Genomic DNA, 18,578 nt, shown 5'->3' on the forward strand with positions numbered 1-18,578 from the left:
CAATAAAAACGAGGACGGGATCATTCACAATAAAAACGAGGACGGGATCATTCACAATAAAAACGAGAACGGGATCATTCACAATAAATTGAAATGTGATGACACCCTGGCTCACGTGAATACTGCTGTGCTGCCTGCCCGCCTGGCTGACGTGTAAGGCATTATGTATGTGTCTGAGTGTGACTATGAATTATGATGAGAGAGAGGAAAATTAGCAGAAGCACTCCACAGTCAAACAAACAAGCAACGAGTCGCCAGTGGAGTGCTGCCGCTGTCCCTCGATTACTTGGGAGTTGAACTTTGTACGTCTTTGTATCTTATGACCCTCAGCCTGTGTGCTAACCACGATTGTGCCATTGTCCTTGTCGTGGCTGGCAGGAAAGAAATTGCCTGAAGCCAAACCAGTAGAATATTACTATTAACAACCATGCATGCATTTTGTTTTTGCTAAAAATAACGTCTCGTCTTTACTACAATATAACCACTTAAATATCATATATAGCTCGTGCATCACATGGACGTATTTTTCCCCACTTGTTTTTAGTTATCACACACTTCTCTTTATTTATAAATATATATCTATTTACTTTTAAGTAACAAGTCTTAAGTTAAAATATCAAAAATAATAATATTTTCAACTAATTTATTTTGCAATCTCCTTAGTACAAATATATCATGAATCAAAAGAAAAGAAAAACATGACCAAGTGATTTTCATTCCACCATCATACTGTAAAGGCAAGTGTGTTCATTATCAAAAAAAATTTGGATCATGTTGTAAACGGTCGGACATGCATGATGTGTAGATATTATGATAAATTATTGCAAACAATGTCAATTCCTAAACGAACCTAGCTTTTAAATTGGGAAGGATTCATGTCATCAACTATCATATTAAAATTGCAATTAATTATTCACAAGTTTTACCTTTTAAGAGGGTAAAAAGACATTAATATTAAAAAATACTTTACACATGATAATGTATTATTAGATTGACACACCAGTCGTTTAATGTGTATCATTCTCTACTTGTTTTTATGAAAGTTTCAGTGGGTTACTTAACTTGTAAGAAACAAAAGAGAGAAAAAATTGTGAAGTGAGAAAATGAAGAATGGCAACAAGTGCAAATTGTGAGAGAATTGGTACCCAAATGATTGAGTTTAAAAGCTGAAAGTCAGTGACTCGTTTATTTAACTTCCCTTCCCTCTCTGTATACTAATAAAAGTCCTGTTGTCCATACAAAGAAAAGCACACATCTCTCTCTGTCTGTCTTTGAGTCTGCGAGTCTGATCTTATCTGGGGAGGGCTGTGAGAGTGGTAGTATCTGTCTGGTGGCAGATTAGATTGGCAAATTGTCAATGGCGGATCTCAAGTCAAAGTTTCTGAAGGTGTACTCCGTTCTGAAATCGGAGCTGTTGGAAGACCCTGCTTTCGACTTCACCAATGACTCTCGCCAATGGGTTGAGCGGGTATTGATCTCTTCATTCTTCACTTTTACCATCACCAATACAATTCAATTCAATGAATTCGTTTGGTATCGCTGTCTATTTTCTCATATTTTTATTACAAGTAAAATTGGAACTCCATAACCATAATCCATCAACTGTTTCCTTCCTTTGTTTACGAAGTCAAAACAACACATTTGATATAATTTCGGTGATCTAATTCCAATCTGTCGTCGTCGGGATTTTACATACATCATTAGCCCCATCACTTGCAATAATTGAAGCCCACCTGCATTTAGACGATTGGGATTCTCTCCTGAATCCTGTACTGACTGCCAAATTTTCCTTTTTCTGTTACAGATGCTGGACTACAATGTGCCTGGAGGCGAGACTTGAGTTTCAGTTCAATTTCTTAATTAAGCGATCAATTCATCAGCTTGTCCTTCAAGTATGCCTGTCAAAGGATTCTGACTCTTTTCCTGTCCTTCAGGGAAGCTTAATCGGGGATTGTCTGTTATCGACAGCTATCAGTTGTTGCAACAAGGAAGGGAATTAACTGAAGATGAAATCTTCCTGGCCAGCGCTCTCGGTTGGTGCATCGAATGGGTATGGAAACTAAACCACTTCCATTCTCTTTTGAGCCTCTACATATTATTGTTTAGCTTGTTTCAGCATTACTCTAGTGCATTGCACGAGAAGCTTTCAATTTTATGGTTTTACTACTTTCAGCTTCAAGCATTCTTTCTGGTTCATGATGACCTCATGGACGGCTCTCACACACGGCGTGGTCAACCTTGTTGGTTTAGATTGCCCAAGGTTTGTAGGAGGAGCAACCATATGTACGTTAATTTATTCATTTTTGTGTTGTCTTTGTAGTTAAATCAATTAACTTGGGAAGCTGTACCATGTAGGTTGGTATGATTGCAGTAAACGATGGTGTTGTGCTTCGAAACCATATCCCAAGGATTCTCAGAAAGCATTTCAGAGAAAAGCCATATTATGTGGATCTTCTTGATTTGTTCAACGAGGTAGGGGACTTGCAAATTGTTGACCGGATAATTTCTCTCCTTCATAGAGAGCTAAACGCTAACTTATGTCATGTTTCCGCAGGTGGAATTTCAAACTGCCTCAGGTCAGATGATAGATTTGATCACTACTATCGAAGGAGAAAAAGACCTATCCAAATATTCATTGTCAATGTGAGTGAAAAGTCGTACAAGATCATTGCCATTTGCCCCTAATAAAATGCTTGTAGGCATGCTAAGATTCAAACCCATATGCTATTGCCTATTATGAATCTCAATGCACCATGCTGTAGAAAAGAATGCAAGGGTTTCCATGCAATTCACAGATGCACGTTGAGAAATGAATCTTGTTACAGAGACCGATCCTTTGCCTTATTTTGTTTGGTGTATTCATAAGCTTTCACTATTGGAACAATTTTCCATCTTCATAATATGTAATGCTTAATTCCTTGTGCATCCTGTCAGCTATGGGTTATCAAAGTCCAAACAGTCTAAACATCCTGCGCTTGTGACCACTTATTGGATTCCTTTCAGTAGGCTATGAAGTTTTGCCATGTATGCTGGCCAGTGGAGTTAAATCTCACCGTCTGATTGAATGTTTCTCTGTTAAATTTTTCTGACAACTCTCATTGCTTAGGAATAGAAATATTCATTTGGGGTGCCGGGTATGTTAAAAATTGGAACCTCTTGAGACCTTTTCGTAGGCTATGAGTATGGTGAGCATGGTAACCTGAGACAACTCTCACAATGTGACTGTATCGTTTTTCTTTTGGTTATTTATTCAAATAATGAGCATATTAGTTTTCTATTTCTGTCCAGCTATGACATGGTACTTTTCGATTTTCTGTGCATTTGATAATATACAAATGGTTTGGATCTTTTGCAGTCACCGGCGTATTGTTCAGTACAAGACTGCCTATTACTCATTTTACCTTTCAGTAAGTACTTACTTCTTTAGCACTTAAAAGCAATAAATACTTGAATTGTTAGTGTTCCTTAATTCTGTTTCAGTGTTTGTGCGGGAACGCTATTTTAAACCAGCATGTTTATCCTGTATATTCTATGCCTAGTCTGTGAAATTTGATTTCTTTGGTCTTTGTTGTCCCATCCTCTCATGCATGTTCGGTTTTCTCACATTTATCGCGAAGGAAATCAGGTGGCATATTGTTTGGCAAAACTATGGTGTTGATCATGTTGGGATTCTTGTCTGCCGTGTGCAGTTGTGGCTTTTGCTCACAATCTTTTGGGGCTTCCAAATTTTCGTTTCTCATAGAAGTTCTCTTAATTGATTTTTGTTTCTAATAATTTTCTACTTCTTGTTAGGGTTTGGCTTCATGTCCTCTCTAACTTATTGTATCTTTACTTTTTTTTCTTCAATATATATTCACAATAATATTTTTTTCCATGATAGCAATGCTGGAGTGGATGTGACATTATTGTTTTAATTAAAAAAATAAAAAAATACTCAGCTTTCTTAAAAAAATAAAAAATAAAATCTGAGAAATAACCCGACATTTTGGTTCCTTTTTCTGTATTCATATCATAAGATATGCACATCCACATTGTATGGCATGTCCTCTTATTTTGTTCAGGTGTTTTACAATGAAAGACATGCTAACCCTAACTGTTTGCTATCTACTCAGGTTGCATGTGCATTGCTTATGTCAGGTGAGGAACTGGAAAAACATATTGACGTAAAAAACATTCTAGTTGAGATGGGGATTTACTTTCAAGTACAGGTAATTTTTTTGTTGAATACACAGAAACAGAGTCCCTATTGGAACTCTTCTATTGCTTTCGTTAACTCTTTTTTTTTTTTTTCCTTTATTTAAATAGGATGATTATTTGGATTGCTTTGGTGATCCGGAAACGATTGGTAAGGTGAGATTCAGGGAGATGGCTCTTAAATATTTCTCTTTTGTTTCTTGTTTGATGGGAGTTGAGTTGTAATAAGTAGTTTGGGATATCAGATAGGAACAGATATTGAAGATTTCAAGTGCTCTTGGCTGGTGGTGAAAGCTTTGGAACTCTGCAACGAGGAACAAAAGAAAGTACTACATGTAAGAATCAGATGTGGCTCCTTTGGCTTTCATATATGGGAACTGTTATTAACATTCTAAAAATCTCATTCTACACTCACAAGTGTATTTTTTTTTCTAATTATAGAAAGTTTGAAGTGTAAAATGAGATTTTTGGAGGGTCAATAACAAGTCCCTATATATATATATCTTGTCTGCTGTTTTCTAATCAGCTTTAGATTTTCTCACTCACTAAGTCACTAATGACTATGATTTCTGTACGTGTTTGCGCAGGAGAATTATGGGAAACCAGACCCAGAAAATGTGGCAAAAGTAAAGGCCCTCTACAAAGAACTCGATATTGAGGTTTGAACTTAATTGATTGTGTATGATGAATGGTAATAGTATAAGATGACTGGTAGATGCTGAATTGAGATTGTGATTGTGATTGTGGTAGGGTGTATTTGCGGATTATGAGAGCAAAAGCCACAAGAAACTGACGAGTTGGATTGAAGGGCACCCAAGCAAAGCGGTGCAAGCAGTGTTGAAGTCCTTCTTGGGCAAGATTTACAAGAGGCAGAAATAGAAATCTCAAATCTGGATTCAGTTCAGCCCCTCCTATTTGTATTTGGTGCATTTGTAATAAAACATGCAGTTGCATTTGGTTTGCGTCAGTCAGAGTCAGGTTTGCTTCACTTAGTTATAAGTTGAGTCATCAGTGTTGAATGCAGACAGACAATAAGCATCCACGTTAATTAATACAAAGTTTCTCAGTTTCCAGTTGAGAATATTAAACAACCTGATTAGTGATTAACTCCTCCAGCCTCCTGCGCTGAGAATCAGATTGATGACAAATGTTGACTCCATCTCCATCTCCATCTCCATCTTAATTGATCTGTTTAGCAGATACCGTTCTCGAGAGCCTCGAGGTACTCCTCCATGTCACACTTGATCCTAGTCGATTTCACTTCCAATCTGATACAGAAAATGTAGGCAATGCTATAGAAGATGGTCACCAACTAATAATTAATACAAGGACAATACCCAATCTATTTATTACAAACTAGCCTCTTTTCTCTTTCATTTTATTTTTATTTTTTAAATTTATATTTAAAATGTGATTTAAAAAATTCAAAAGAAAAATGTCAACAAAACTATTTCTAGTTCCATCGTGGAGAAAAAGAAAAACATGGGGATGAAACATCTCTTTCAAAAGTTCTAAGAAGAAAAGAGCATTTTTGGTACGTTGAAAGCTCGTCATTTTGAGAGTTATGACTATTATTACAAATAATAAAAAGTCAACAGGTCAAATATCCTAAACTCAATAGGAAATTGAAAAAAAGGAAAAGAAAAGAATAAACCAAAAGTCTCTCAGCTTTAAAATTTCAACTTTTAATTGAAAAATCTCCCCATCCATCCCTTCCCTTTCCATTTTTAATCATCCCTTGGTTTTATCCAAAAAAAAAAGAAAGAAAAAACACTGTCTCTTTGTTCCTTGTTCTGAAAAAAGTAATATATTTGTTCCAAAAAAGGGGCTTGGCCGTTGGGTTCCTAACTTCCTGTCTCGTCGCCATCTCCTCTTTCTTTCGTTCATTCATTCAATCTGTTTTCTTCTGTTATGACTTGTCAGCTTTGAGTTTGCGTATTATTCAGGAAGAAACCCAGATCAGATCAGGCGAGTGATTCTTCCCGCATTACCATGACGTGACAACTCCTCGTCGCCGTCGGAGCTTTTCCTCCTCAAATTTATTTTCCCTGTTAATCTTTAATCTTATTCGTATAATTTACGATTCCCTTTTGATTACAACAATCAATTTTGACTGACGGATTTGTTTTGTTGATAAATTGTAAATGGTGATCATACCAACGTACAGTCCAATCCAATAAATACAAAACAAAAGAAGCAAGGGAGGAGGGATTTTGTTGTCTGTTGGTGGGTTGTGGTTTTGCTGCATGCATTGAATTGAATTGAATTGAATTGTGGTGGTTAGACAGATTAGATAGAATTACAACATCATTCGCCATTGATCATCATCAGAAGAAACAAAAGAAAAGATGAAGCTGGTGGTTCAAGTATTGGGGGCTCGGGATCTACCAGCGATGGATCTCAACGGCTTCAGTGATCCGTACGTGAAGGTGAAGCTCGGGAAGCACAAGCTCAGGACCAAAGTGGTCAAGAAGACCTTAAACCCCTATTGGGGGGAAGAGTTCGCCTTCAGGGTCGACGACCTCAACGGCGAGCTCGTCTTCTCTGTCCTCGACGAGGACAAGTACTTCAACGACGACTTCGTTGGCTGCGTCCGCATCCCTGTTTCCCAAGTCTTCGATGCCCGCAACAAGTCCCTTGAAACTGCTTGGTACCCTCTCCACCCCAAGAGTAAAAAATCCAAGAACAAGGATTGCGGTACTACTTTTACATTCTTGTGCTAAATTAAATATGCCTACTCGCCTTTTCTTTTTCTTGTTAAAATTTCTCATGCTACCTGGTGCACTAGTCTCCACATCCAAATGCTTACGTTTCATGCTTTCCAAGTACAAAACTTGGGATTCTTGTCCCACATTTAGATATGAATTCTTTTATTTATTTTTTCAAAAAAAGAACATTGCTTACTGGCAGGCAATACCAAATTACCAATACCCCATTTGTGAATTCTAGCTAAATGTCATAATGTGGTTGGATTTGTCTCCAAGTCAGTTCATTTAAAATATTTCTCTGTCTGATTGTCTTCCTGACAGGCGAGATTCTTCTTGCATTACATTTTTCTTCAAACAATTCATTCGCGGACTTGGCTTCTGAGGGTGGTGACATGGGAATTGAATCACCTTCAAGGTCTCTCAGTTGTGTTTCAGAATCAGCTTCTCCTGTGAGAGTGAGACCAGAAGAAACTGCATCTTTTAAGGACTTTAAGGAAGAAAAGCTTTGTTCTCAGAAGACCTTTGCTGGTCGCATAGCTCAGATATTCAATAAAAATCCAGATTTACTTTCAGCCTCCTCTAGCAGAGTGGACTTATCCGAGCTTTCTGAAACTGCTAAACCCGACGTTTGTGAGAGCAGCTCTGAGGATCAGTCCTCTTCCGCGACATTTGAAGAATTGATGAAAACAATACTCTCACGAGATCAAGAGAGTGAAACCCCAACCAACTTGCCTGGAGGAGTGCTTCTCGATCAACTCTATGTCACTCCACCCCAAGACCTAAACACGTTACTATTTTCAACAGATTCAGGTTTTCATAAAGAAGTGGCAGATGTCCATGGAACTACAGAATTGGATCTAGGACAATGGAAATTAGATACCAGCACCGAGACCGTCAAAAGAGTGGTGACATATATTAAGTCTGCAACTAAATTGATAAAGGCAGTCAAAGGAACTGAGGACCAAACGTATCTCAAAGCCGACGGGAAGGTTTTTGCTGTTTTAGCAAGCGTAAGCACTCCTGATGTTCCCTATGGGCGCACTTTTAAGACGGAGTTGCTCTACTGCATAACACCTGGCCCCGAGCTGCCATCAGGAGAACAATCTTCACGTCTGGTAATATCCTGGCGGATGAATTTTCTGCAGAGCACCATGATGAAAGGAATGATAGAAAATGGAGCTCGACAAGGTTTAAAGGACAGTTTTGACCACTTTGCTACTTTATTGTCTCAGAATGTTAAGCCAGTCGATTCAAAGGATCTTGGATCCAACAAGGATCAGGTTTTGGCATCACTGCAAGCTGAACCCCAGTCTGATTGGAAGCTGGCAGTACAATATTTTGCCAATTTCTCTGTGATCTCCACATTGTTTATTGGATTGTATATGCTTGTACACATCTGGCTTGCCCAACCCAGCACTATTCAAGGGCTGGAGTTTGTTGGGCTTGACTTGCCAGACTCAATTGGTGAATTCATCGTCTGTGGTGTCTTGGTTCTTCAAGGAGAAAGGGTTCTGGGGTTGATCTCACGTTTCATGCAGGCCAGAGCACAAAACGGTAACATCGCTTTTAGTGGTTGCTTTTGCTTTAATAACAGACTCTTAGCCTCTGCCCTTCTCTAGTTGACAGTGTGATCCTTTTTCATCAAACAATTAATTCCATTTGTGTCATTATCACTATCACTATACCTGCCAGGTTTTATCTACTCCATAAACTCTAACGTTTAAGAATACTACATTTTTTACTGATGCTGCTTGCTCAACAATTATTTTTCTCTTCAATGGGGAGAACACAGATGTGCATTTTTCAAACTGTGTCTAAGCTGTTCAAAATCCTAATTTTCTTGATGTCCGTATGTTTATCTTGTTATATTTTTTTTTATTTTAAATGCGATTTATTAGTTATCATCTTTGTGTGTCTTATAGGCAGTGATCACGGAGTCAAAGCCCAAGGAGATGGTTGGTTGCTAACTGTTGCCTTGATTGAAGGAAGTAACATAGCAGCTGTCGATACAAGTGGGTTTTCTGATCCATACGTGGTGTTCACTTGCAATGGGAAAACTAGAACCAGCTCAATCAAGTTTCAGAAATGCAATCCTACATGGAATGGTGATTTTCCTTTTACCTGATTTTTTAGTTTGTTTGCTTTTGCATTTATACTTCTTCCAATGACATTTGTCAATGCATATTTGAACAGTAATGTCAATCTACAGTTTAGAATATGTCTAGATTATGCAAACTTATATGAACTAAATCTTGGTCTGATTGATGTCTTGTTGGTCTCCACAGAAATATTTGAGTTTGATGCAATGGATGAACCTCCTTCTGTGTTGGATGTGGAAGTTTATGATTTTGATGGACCTTTTGATGAAGCTACCTCACTGGGTCATGCTGAAATCAATTTTGTAAAAACTAATATATCAGATTTAGCTGACTTGTGGGTTCCTCTTCAAGGAAAGTTAGCTCAGGCATGCCAGTCAAAACTCCACCTGAGAATTTTCTTAAACAATACAAGAGGTGGCAATGTAGCAAATCATTTTTTGACTAAGATGGAGAAGGAGGTGGGAAAGAAGGTATAGCCGTCCATTACTTTCGAAATTCACATTACCGGTGTTCTTTTGCTGATATTCCCTTTTTAGTAGTGTTCTACATTCCTTTCATATATTATTACTCATGATTATTAGTGAAAACTATTCTAGATAACTGTGCGGTCTCCTCAAACAAATTCAGCATTCCAAAAACTGTTTGGGCTTCCACCGGAGGAATTTCTCATCAACGACTTTACCTGTCACTTGAAACGAAAAATGCCCCTGCAGGTGCTGTTAATATGGTTATACACCCTGTTGAAATTGTCCTATTGACATTAAACTTTCTATTTGATTCTTGGAGCCATACCTGTAGAGCATGCAACCTTTTCTTGCTCCTCATTTTCTGTTATATGTTATTTATATTTCTTATCTTATAGTTCTTCCCGTGCAGGGCCGCCTATTTCTTTCTGCAAGAATAATTGGATTCCATGCAAATTTATTTGGTCACAAGACAAAGTTCTTTTTCCTGTGGGAGGATATAGAGGATATTCAAGTTGTACCTCCAACTCTGTCATCTATGGGCAGTCCAATTGTAGTCATGACTCTGCGGCAGGGTAGAGGTATGGATGCAAGGCATGGTGCAAAGACACAAGATGAGGAAGGCAGGCTCAAGTTCCATTTCCAGTCCTTTGTATCTTTCAATGTAGCTAACAGGTACTCGAAGGACTTCCTAGAATAGCATGGCATTCACTTCAACAAAGTTGAAACTCTTTTATTAATTTTTGTGATCTTCTTCTCTCTTTAATTATTAGATATCATTTATTCGGTGTATGTTGGGTCTCCCCTTGCCTTCTTTTGACTTAGTTTAGATCTCTGCCGTTCCTTGCTCTTTCTTTTGCTTGGTGGTGGTTGTGCATAAGTACCCCATCTCAACACTGACTTTACACCATTTTCTGAACAATTGATGCTTGCTTGGACATAAAGATTTGACTCGCAACATCTGATGTTTCTGAATAGGACAATTATGGCTCTTTGGAAGGCTAGGTCTTTGAGTCCTGAGCAGAAGGTGCAAATAGTTGAAGAAGAATCTGATGTCAAGATCCAAGCTGAAGAGAGCGGGTCTTTCTTGGGCCTTGATGATGTCAGCATGTCTGAGGTTTATTCTGCAGCTCATTCCGTTCCTGTGAGCTCTCTCTCTCTCTCTGTCTCTCTCTCTCATAGTGTATCTTTGTTAAAACTAAAATTTCGTCTGCAAGACTGCAACTCGCTTGTCCCTTCTGCTTAAGCTGTCTCATGGAATTAGAATAGCATAGCTTTCATCTAGATTATTTGCTGTGTGGTACTCATGACTATACACATCTTAGTTCTAGTTATTTTAGTTTCTTCTCGATTGACCGTCATATTTGTCTTGTTCGCGAAAATAGACAAATTTCTTCATAGAGCTATTTGGCGGAGGTGAATTGGACCGTAGAGTTATGGAGAAAGCTGGTTGTCTTAACTACTCTTACACCCCATGGGAATCAGAGAAGGGTGATGTCTGTGTGAGGCAAATATATTACAGATTTGATAAACGTGTGTCTCAATATAGAGGAGAGGTGACTAGTACTCAGCAAAAATCCCGCCTCTCTGATAGAAATGGTTGGCTTGTACAAGAGGTCTCGACCCTCCATGCAGTACCGCTTGGCGACTATTTCAATGTATGGATGACATTGAACTTTGCAGAATTCTGTTTAAATAATCCTTTTTCGTAAGTGTGTTCCCCTTGAGTCACTTGTTTCACTACATGATTGACTAGTCCCTTTTCATAATTTGCAGCTTCACGTTCGATACCAAATCGAGGATTTGCCCTCAACACCAAAGGGATGCCAGGTAAAAGTATACTTTGGGGTTGAGTGGCTCAAAAGCACTCGGCATCAGAAAAGAATTACAAAAAATGTACTAAAGAATCTGCAAGATCGCCTGAAGGACACCTTCAGTGTAGTTGAGAAGGAATTCACAAGATAGTGGGTGGATTTGGTGCATTCCTGGGATTGTAGACATTTGACACGACATATGGCAGCTTGGATTGAGCTGGACTGGGTGATATGCCAGCTTGGAGACAATGAAAAAGTGTCTTTAAGCTTTGGCTTGCAGAGGTACGGCAATAACATATGTATGATGGAAGTGGTTGATATGAAGGTGGAAGCGTGTGTGTTGATGCTCTAGCGAGCAGCATGGTCCTGGACGAAACAGTGCTTAGTTAGTGTTTCTGGGACAGAATCTGGACTAGTTTATGGGGGGGGGGGGGGGGGGGGGGAGGAGGAGGAAGAGTATTTGGTAGTTGCTGGGTTGTGAATAACAGGTGCAGATTATGCAATAACCTTCTAGTGTACATGGAAGTGGCAGGTCTAGTTTTTGTGGTCTTGCCGTTTCTGGCCGAACAGCAGCCGTACTTCGCTGTTGGTGGTGGTGGCCCGCGTGGTTCTTATTCTTTTAGAATAACTCAAACCTGTACCGATTTTATTTATATTTCCTTGTTTGAATTATGAATAGCAATACGAAATTGTTAAATGTGATGTGTCCATATGTATATGGCAGTTTGAAATTTGTACGAGAACCATTTTGTATAACTTGAATCTTCCTTCCTTCCGATATCAATTGTTAACTTGCGATCAAGGAAGAAAATATCGGTAATATCGGAAATATCGGTAGTCCGAAAACACGGAAATATCGATAGAAATATCGGGATAATATCGATATCGATAAAAATTACATGGAAACCACGGAAATTGTAAGAAAAACTTGGAAATTTTTATTGAAACTTTGAAGGATGTTTATTTAGTCAATTATCTATTAGTTTATCACAAAAAATTGGAAGGAAATGCATTGCATGATGGATTTAACATTATCAAGTTGATTATATAGCGAGCTGACAAACATTGTGAGTGTAGAAAATATGTAGAAATTAATGAAAGAAGTCTAAACACACCATAATCATTTATATATAATGAATTAGTACAATATTTTACACTTTATACATTGCATGGTAAGATACATGAGTGACTTAGTACCACATAGAGTTCCTATGAGGTTCAAAATTTTCACTATCTTCATCATCTCTATGTGTAGAGTGAGTGTATTTTAAAGAGTAGTTAGCAACCATGGCAATGGTTTTCAAGAACCAAAACCCAAAAGTCAATAAGAAACCGAATACTTCGGTATTTTTCGGGATTACCAAACAAATGGGATTTGGAAACCAATCCCATATCGAAAATTTTGGTATTTTTCGGGATGGGATTCTCGAACTTCAGGATGGTTTTGGTTTGGGATTTTTCGGTTTGGGTTTGGGACTTTTTCGGTTTGGTTTGGGATTTTTCGGAATTTTTTCCAGCCCTACCATGTAAGTGACCAAATAAAAAATAGAAAAATTAAAAACCACATGCCATTGACTAAGTAATTAATTGACACAATTTAAAATATAATACCACAAAAAATTTGGAAAATGTGCAAATTTGTTTCTTGTAAAAAGAATTCAAAAAAAAATCATATATATAAATATTGTAGCATATTATCACAACAACATAAGTGGTATGGTGGTTAAGGCGCTAAGGAGTTAACGTGGGAGGGGTTCGAACCCCTCTGTGTTCAAAATTGTAACTTTTCAAAATTTTCAGGAATTTTTGAACAAAATATCGCGATATTATAGCTAATATCGCGATATTAGGCGATATTATCGATAATATCGCGATATTTTGACGAAAACTCATTAGATACTCATTAAAATATCGTTAATCCAAAAAAACGAAAATATCTGCGATATTTCGCCGATATTTTGGATATTTTCTTCCATGCTTGCGATCATAAATTATAATATATAGCTTCTTATTTTTTTTTCAATTTAATCTGTTATTAGTGCTAAAAAAATGAGATCAAGCACAGCACCACCAACCGCATAGGAGGTAATACACATCACATATCGTGTAGTAATATTGCAATATATTAAGGGTTGTACTGACATTTTGGATCCGACCTGTTAACCAGATCCTATCCGATTCGACCCGTTAATATTAGTATTTAGATGAATGTTTAATGGGTCGGATTGTTAACGGGTGAACCCGTTAAATAACGGATCATTTTTGGTCAACCCGTTAGACCCGTTAACACATGTTAGTTGATGATGTTTTAGTAATTTTAGTACAGTCTTAACAACAAAATATAAACTCTATGCAAAAAAAAAAAAATTGTTAACGGATGAAACGGGTGACATGTTAGCTTAATGGGTCGGGTTCAATCCGACCCAAACTCAATAAACTTGACCCGTTTACAGGTCTAGTTGTACACATCACATGTTATGAACATGATGAGTTTATAAGACTCATATTGCCAATTAGTTTTAAGAGCAGATTATTCTACGTGTGAAGCCAAATGATCACACGTGCTCCACGTCCCTCCTTCTGTTGTCCAGGTGTTATATTTGAAAATTCACCACACGTGACTGGTGAGAAGCCTATTGTTAATTGGTTTTATGAGAACATCTGTATTAAAAAATTAATATTTGAATATAATGGAGGGGTTGGTTTGTTTGTTGTGCTGTTTATCAGTTCTCCAGTCTCCTGCTCCTCCCAAGGTAGGTTTCTGCCCTGCACTTCCTTTCTCCCCCAAACGAAAGCCTCTCCGCCAGTCGGCATCCGCCCCTTTCTCTTGGAGACTCTCAGTTGAGAGTTTGAGACTGCGACGTTGCGTAAGTCTCCGAAGAATCCTAAATTTTTGCTTTTGCTAACCATTCGGTCGGCGGCATTCGATTCTCATATTGTAACTTTGATTGCTATGATTAGATGATCATCATTCTTTCTGCTAATACTAATAAGAATTAGGTATAGGATAATCGGAGGAGGGACTGGTCACTGGGGGGCTTACAGGGCTCCTGCGACTCTTCCTCCCTCTTCCTCCCTCTTCCTCCCTCTCTCCCACCCAAGCTTCTTATTTTTGAGGAATTTCACTCTCCTCCTGAGAATCCTGAAAATCCTGACAATCATGTACGGTAGAGCGGGCCTTGATCGATTTAAGAAAGCTCAGTCCTTGGAACCCTTCTCTGTCAATTCCAATCCCAATCCCAATTCCCCTTCCAAATCCACTCCCAAGCCCTTTCCTTCACACTCCCATCAACCCCCCCTCCCTCCCCATTTCCCTCTTCCTCTTGCACCGCCCGATACCGCCCCTCTTGTTGAGTTGGGTCAGACCCACCAGAACCATCTCACTCAGCTTGGTTCGGGTCAGTCCACGTGGAGGCCCCCTGACTGGGCAATCGACCCTCGTCCCGGTGTCTATTCTCTCGAGGTTCTCAAGGATAGTCAGGTTCTTGATCGCATTGCCCTTGATAGGCGTCGCAACATCTTTGGCCGCCAATCTCAAACTTGTGACTTTGTGCTTGATCATCAGTCCGTTTCCCGCCAGCATGCTGTGGTTGTTCCTCACAAGAATGGAAGGTTGGCCGCACTTTCTCTCACTTTTCCTTTCTTTCTATTTACTTAAAGTGCATGCCATATATCATTATTCTAACTGGATTTTTAGTGTAATTGGTTTGTACTTCAAGTCCATCTCGATTGTTCATATCTGTATCCTGTCCTGTGCTTGCTGTTGGTTTTGTTGACCAAGTAAAGGTTTGTTCTCGTTTGGGTTTGCCACTCTTCAAAACTTGTAAAGAAAGGGGTAACAGAACAAATATTCTACTAACTTTATCGTCCCATTCAGATTAGAGAGCTGGATTGTTTACTTTTTCTATGCTTTTAGATTTAAATAAGAGGGTGGTATCTTTGGACAATGCCTGAGTAGCCCTACAACCTGATCCATCAATCACATGATTCAATTGATCATTCGGAGCTTCATGGATTCACCTATTTCACCGTACTTCATGGCCGTGGCCGTGTTCTTTCATCCTCATGACATTGTGGGGGTGATTGCTTTTTATTTCCCATGCGTTAAGTAGTTGTATGATGTTGGTTTCTTTGTTTACTTTGGTGATCCGAAACCATTTAAAAGCTTTATCCCTTCTGCAGCATATATGTAATTGATTTGGGATCTGCACATGGTACTTTTGTTGCAAATGAAAGAGTGACTAAAGATACCCCTGTTGAGCTTGAAGTGGGCCAGTCTTTGAGATTTGCTGCATCAACTAGAACTTATGTCTTGAGAAAGAATGACGCAGCTCTTTTTCCTCGTCCTCCACCACCTGAAGAGGTTAATCTGCCACCACCTCCTGATCCGTCTGATGAAGACGCTGTTGTGGCTTATAATACGCTTCTAAATCGTAATGGTCTGACCAGGCCTGACGTAGTCCCTAAGTCCCGCAAGTCTAGTGACTCAGCAGGCGCAAAAGGAGACAACCAGCAGCCAGAGAGGCCCTCTAAGAGAATTAGGAAGGCAAGAGTATCATTCAGGGATCAAGTTGGAGGAGAGCTGGTTGAAGTAGTTGGGATTTCAGATGGTGTGGACGTAGAAACTGAACCTGGTCCAGTAGGTGTAAAAGAAGGAAGTCTTGTCGGGAAATATGAATCCCTTGTGCAGATTACAGTAATCCCCAAAGGGAAGGAACAATTATATGTCAAGGAAGGCAATTCTTCCCAGAAAGGCATGACTGAAAAATTACAGGAGGTCTTAAATAGAGTCAAAACTGCTCCAAAGGGTGGGATTTATGATGACCTTTATGGAGAATCTTTTTCTGGCAAAGTGGGTTCGCCATGGGCATATCCTTCTTCTGTGGACTCAAGCAGTGGACGAGGCTCTCCAAGTAGAGATACTGATGGGAAGGCATTAAGTGTAAACCATGGAACTAACTCAAGTCACGTTGATGATGACGAAGATGATTTGTTTGGTGATTGATTTAAGCAAGCACTCAGTGGATGGATTTTTTGTTCTCTTTTGGGGTTTGAAAATGTTTTGAAGATGGAAAAGCTTTGGTGAAAATTATATGGTCTTGCTTCCTTGTGAATGGGAGTATAGTTTTAGTTAAACAACAAATTCTTAGCATTGGCATGGCCTGACTCATAATCTCCGAGTCAGTTAATGTTAGTGGGGGAATGGTTGAGAATATGTTTGTTGATGCTAGGTAGGTCATTTATCCAATCCCTGCTCTATCTGACGTGAAGTGGTTTATGCTTTTATATTATTATTAACCTGACAGGAAGTCTTTTGTGAGATGCTGATGTGGGTTGGCTGGTGGGGACGGGGGGGAGTCACGTATTTTTGTAGTAAGATGACTGTTGATATCTCCTCGCAATGTAGCCCTGCTAACTCGGAAACTGGTTGAGGATTGCTGCACATTTTAATGCATTAGGCTGTAACACAGGAGGTGGAGTCGGCTTATAATTTGCATGTAAACTCTGTTTTTTAATTCACGAATTGTGTATTCTTATAACTGAACTACCAAAGAATCATTTGCAATATGATTAATAGACCCGAATTCATTTTAGCTTTTCGCACACCTCTCTTTATTTCTGGTTATGAAATTGAATAAATCAAATGGAAATATTGGAAAAAGATCAAACAGGGGTGTGGGAGGAGAAAAAAAGTGTTTATTGTTTCCCTTAATAGTAGCAATGTTCAACGTGTGTAGAGCTTAGCTTCATGGAATACAATGATTGGGTCACTTGCGCAAATGCAAAGACTATGAAACCCTTTCAGTGAATTCACTGTTTCGAGTGTTCTTTGTGCTTGTGCTGCCAAATGTGCTGTGTTTGAGTGTAAACAACTGCATGCTTTTGCTGTTAAGTTAGCAATGAATTTAAATGTCTATGTGGGAACCGCGTTGCTTGACGTTTATGCAAAGTCTGGTTTGATAAAGGATGCAAGCTCTGTTTTTGAGTCTTTGCCAGAGAGGAGTGATGTTACGTGGAGTTCGATGGTTGCCGGGTATGTGCAAAAAGAGCTTTATGAAGCGGCTTTGGTGTTGTTCCATAGAGCTAAAAGCATAGGGTTAGAACAGAACCAGTTTACAGTTTCTTTTGCTATTTGTGCTTGTGCAGGTCTGGCAGCTCTCATTGAAGGAAAGCAGTTGCATGCTCTGTTATCTAAAACTGGCTTTGGTTTGAACGTATTTGTTGTTTCCTCTCTTGTAGACATGTATGCAAAATGTGGTAGCATTAGAGAAGCGTACAGTGTTTTTCAAGGTATGAACGAGAGGAACATTGTTTTATGGAATGCCATGATTTCAGGGTTCGCTAGACATGCTTGCTCACTAGAGGTGATGGTCTTATTTGAGAAAATGCAGCAGATAGGTATGTTCCCGGGCGAAGTAACCTATGCCTGTAGCCACATGTGACTAGTTGAAAGTGGAAAGAAATATGTCAACCTCATGATAACAGAGCAAAATGTGTCACCAAATGCTGTTCACTATTTATGCATGGTTGGTATTTTAGGTCGCTCAGGGTTGATTCTTGAAGCCTATGACTTGATACAGAAAATTCCGTTTGGTGCTACTGTTTCTATGTGGGGTTCTCTGTTGGCTTCTTGTAGGATCCATGGAAATATTGACTTGGCCGAGGTCGCAACAAAGCATTTGTCTGAGATAGAACCTAATAATGCAGGAAACCATATATTGCTGTCAAATGTTTATGCAGCAAATAACAAGTGGGGGGAAGTTGCGAGGAGGAGGGAGATTCTTAAAGAAAGCGAGTTGAAGAAAGACATAGGGAAGAGTTGGATTGAAATAAAGGACAAAGTTCACTCATTTATGGTCGGATAGAGGAAACATACTAGAATTGATGAGATTTATTTAAAGTTGGACGGTTTGGTCACAGAATTGAAGACAATGGGCTACAAGGCTGAGACTGAACACGACCTTCATTGCGTGGGTGAGAGCAGAAAGCATGAACTTTTGAGGCACCACTGTGAGAAAGTTGCTCTTACTTTTGGGTTGATGTGCTTACCTTCCAATGCTCCTATCAGGATCATGAAGAATCTTAGGATTTGTGGTGATTGCCATGCTTTTATGAAGGTCAGTTCAAGTTGTAGGGGAAGGGAAATCATCGTTAGGGATACAAACAGGTTTCACCATTTCAAGAATGGTTATTGTTCTTGTGGGGAATTTTGGTGACATACTTTTTTCGGATATTCTCCATTACGGTAATAAGTAATTGGTTGTGAACAATGTGAAGTGATTAAATATTAATTTATTA

At 38.9% G+C, this 18,578-nt stretch overlaps 3 protein-coding genes and 1 pseudogene across 3 annotated transcripts; all 4 read left to right on the forward strand.

Annotated features, from left to right (window-relative positions):
* The first annotated feature begins 117 nt into the window (after positions 1 to 117).
* On the forward strand, positions 118 to 5,285 carry LOC103434399 (farnesyl pyrophosphate synthase). The gene is made up of 12 exons (XM_008372740.3): positions 118 to 1,468; positions 1,805 to 1,829; positions 1,935 to 2,050; positions 2,174 to 2,260; positions 2,356 to 2,472; positions 2,555 to 2,643; positions 3,356 to 3,407; positions 4,113 to 4,208; positions 4,306 to 4,350; positions 4,440 to 4,529; positions 4,782 to 4,853; positions 4,945 to 5,285. Exons 1-12 carry the CDS (start codon positions 1,358 to 1,360, stop codon positions 5,071 to 5,073), a joined length of 1,029 nt encoding a protein of 342 aa, XP_008370962.1. The 5' UTR covers positions 118 to 1,357; the 3' UTR covers positions 5,074 to 5,285.
* A 611-nt stretch (positions 5,286 to 5,896) lies between these two features.
* On the forward strand, positions 5,897 to 12,063 carry LOC103434398 (C2 and GRAM domain-containing protein At1g03370-like). The gene is made up of 9 exons (XM_008372739.4): positions 5,897 to 6,891; positions 7,224 to 8,456; positions 8,825 to 9,007; positions 9,188 to 9,471; positions 9,598 to 9,714; positions 9,878 to 10,140; positions 10,444 to 10,609; positions 10,851 to 11,123; positions 11,242 to 12,063. The coding sequence occupies exons 1-9, from the start codon at positions 6,543 to 6,545 to the stop codon at positions 11,428 to 11,430; spliced, it is 3,057 nt and encodes a 1,018-aa protein (XP_008370961.2). The 5' UTR covers positions 5,897 to 6,542; the 3' UTR covers positions 11,431 to 12,063.
* Positions 12,064 to 13,986: 1,923 nt separating this feature from the next.
* LOC103419588 (protein phosphatase 1 regulatory inhibitor subunit PPP1R8 homolog) lies at positions 13,987 to 16,873 on the forward strand. The gene is made up of 2 exons (XM_008357688.4): positions 13,987 to 14,891; positions 15,462 to 16,873. The coding sequence occupies exons 1-2, from the start codon at positions 14,440 to 14,442 to the stop codon at positions 16,282 to 16,284; spliced, it is 1,275 nt and encodes a 424-aa protein (XP_008355910.1). The 5' UTR covers positions 13,987 to 14,439; the 3' UTR covers positions 16,285 to 16,873.
* Positions 16,874 to 17,077: 204 nt separating this feature from the next.
* Positions 17,078 to 18,578, forward strand: LOC103419624 (pentatricopeptide repeat-containing protein At5g04780, mitochondrial-like; annotated as a pseudogene).

This window comes from Malus domestica, chromosome 05 (assembly GCF_042453785.1).
Source record: "Malus domestica chromosome 05, GDT2T_hap1".
Taxonomy (NCBI): Eukaryota; Viridiplantae; Streptophyta; class Magnoliopsida; order Rosales; family Rosaceae; genus Malus; species Malus domestica.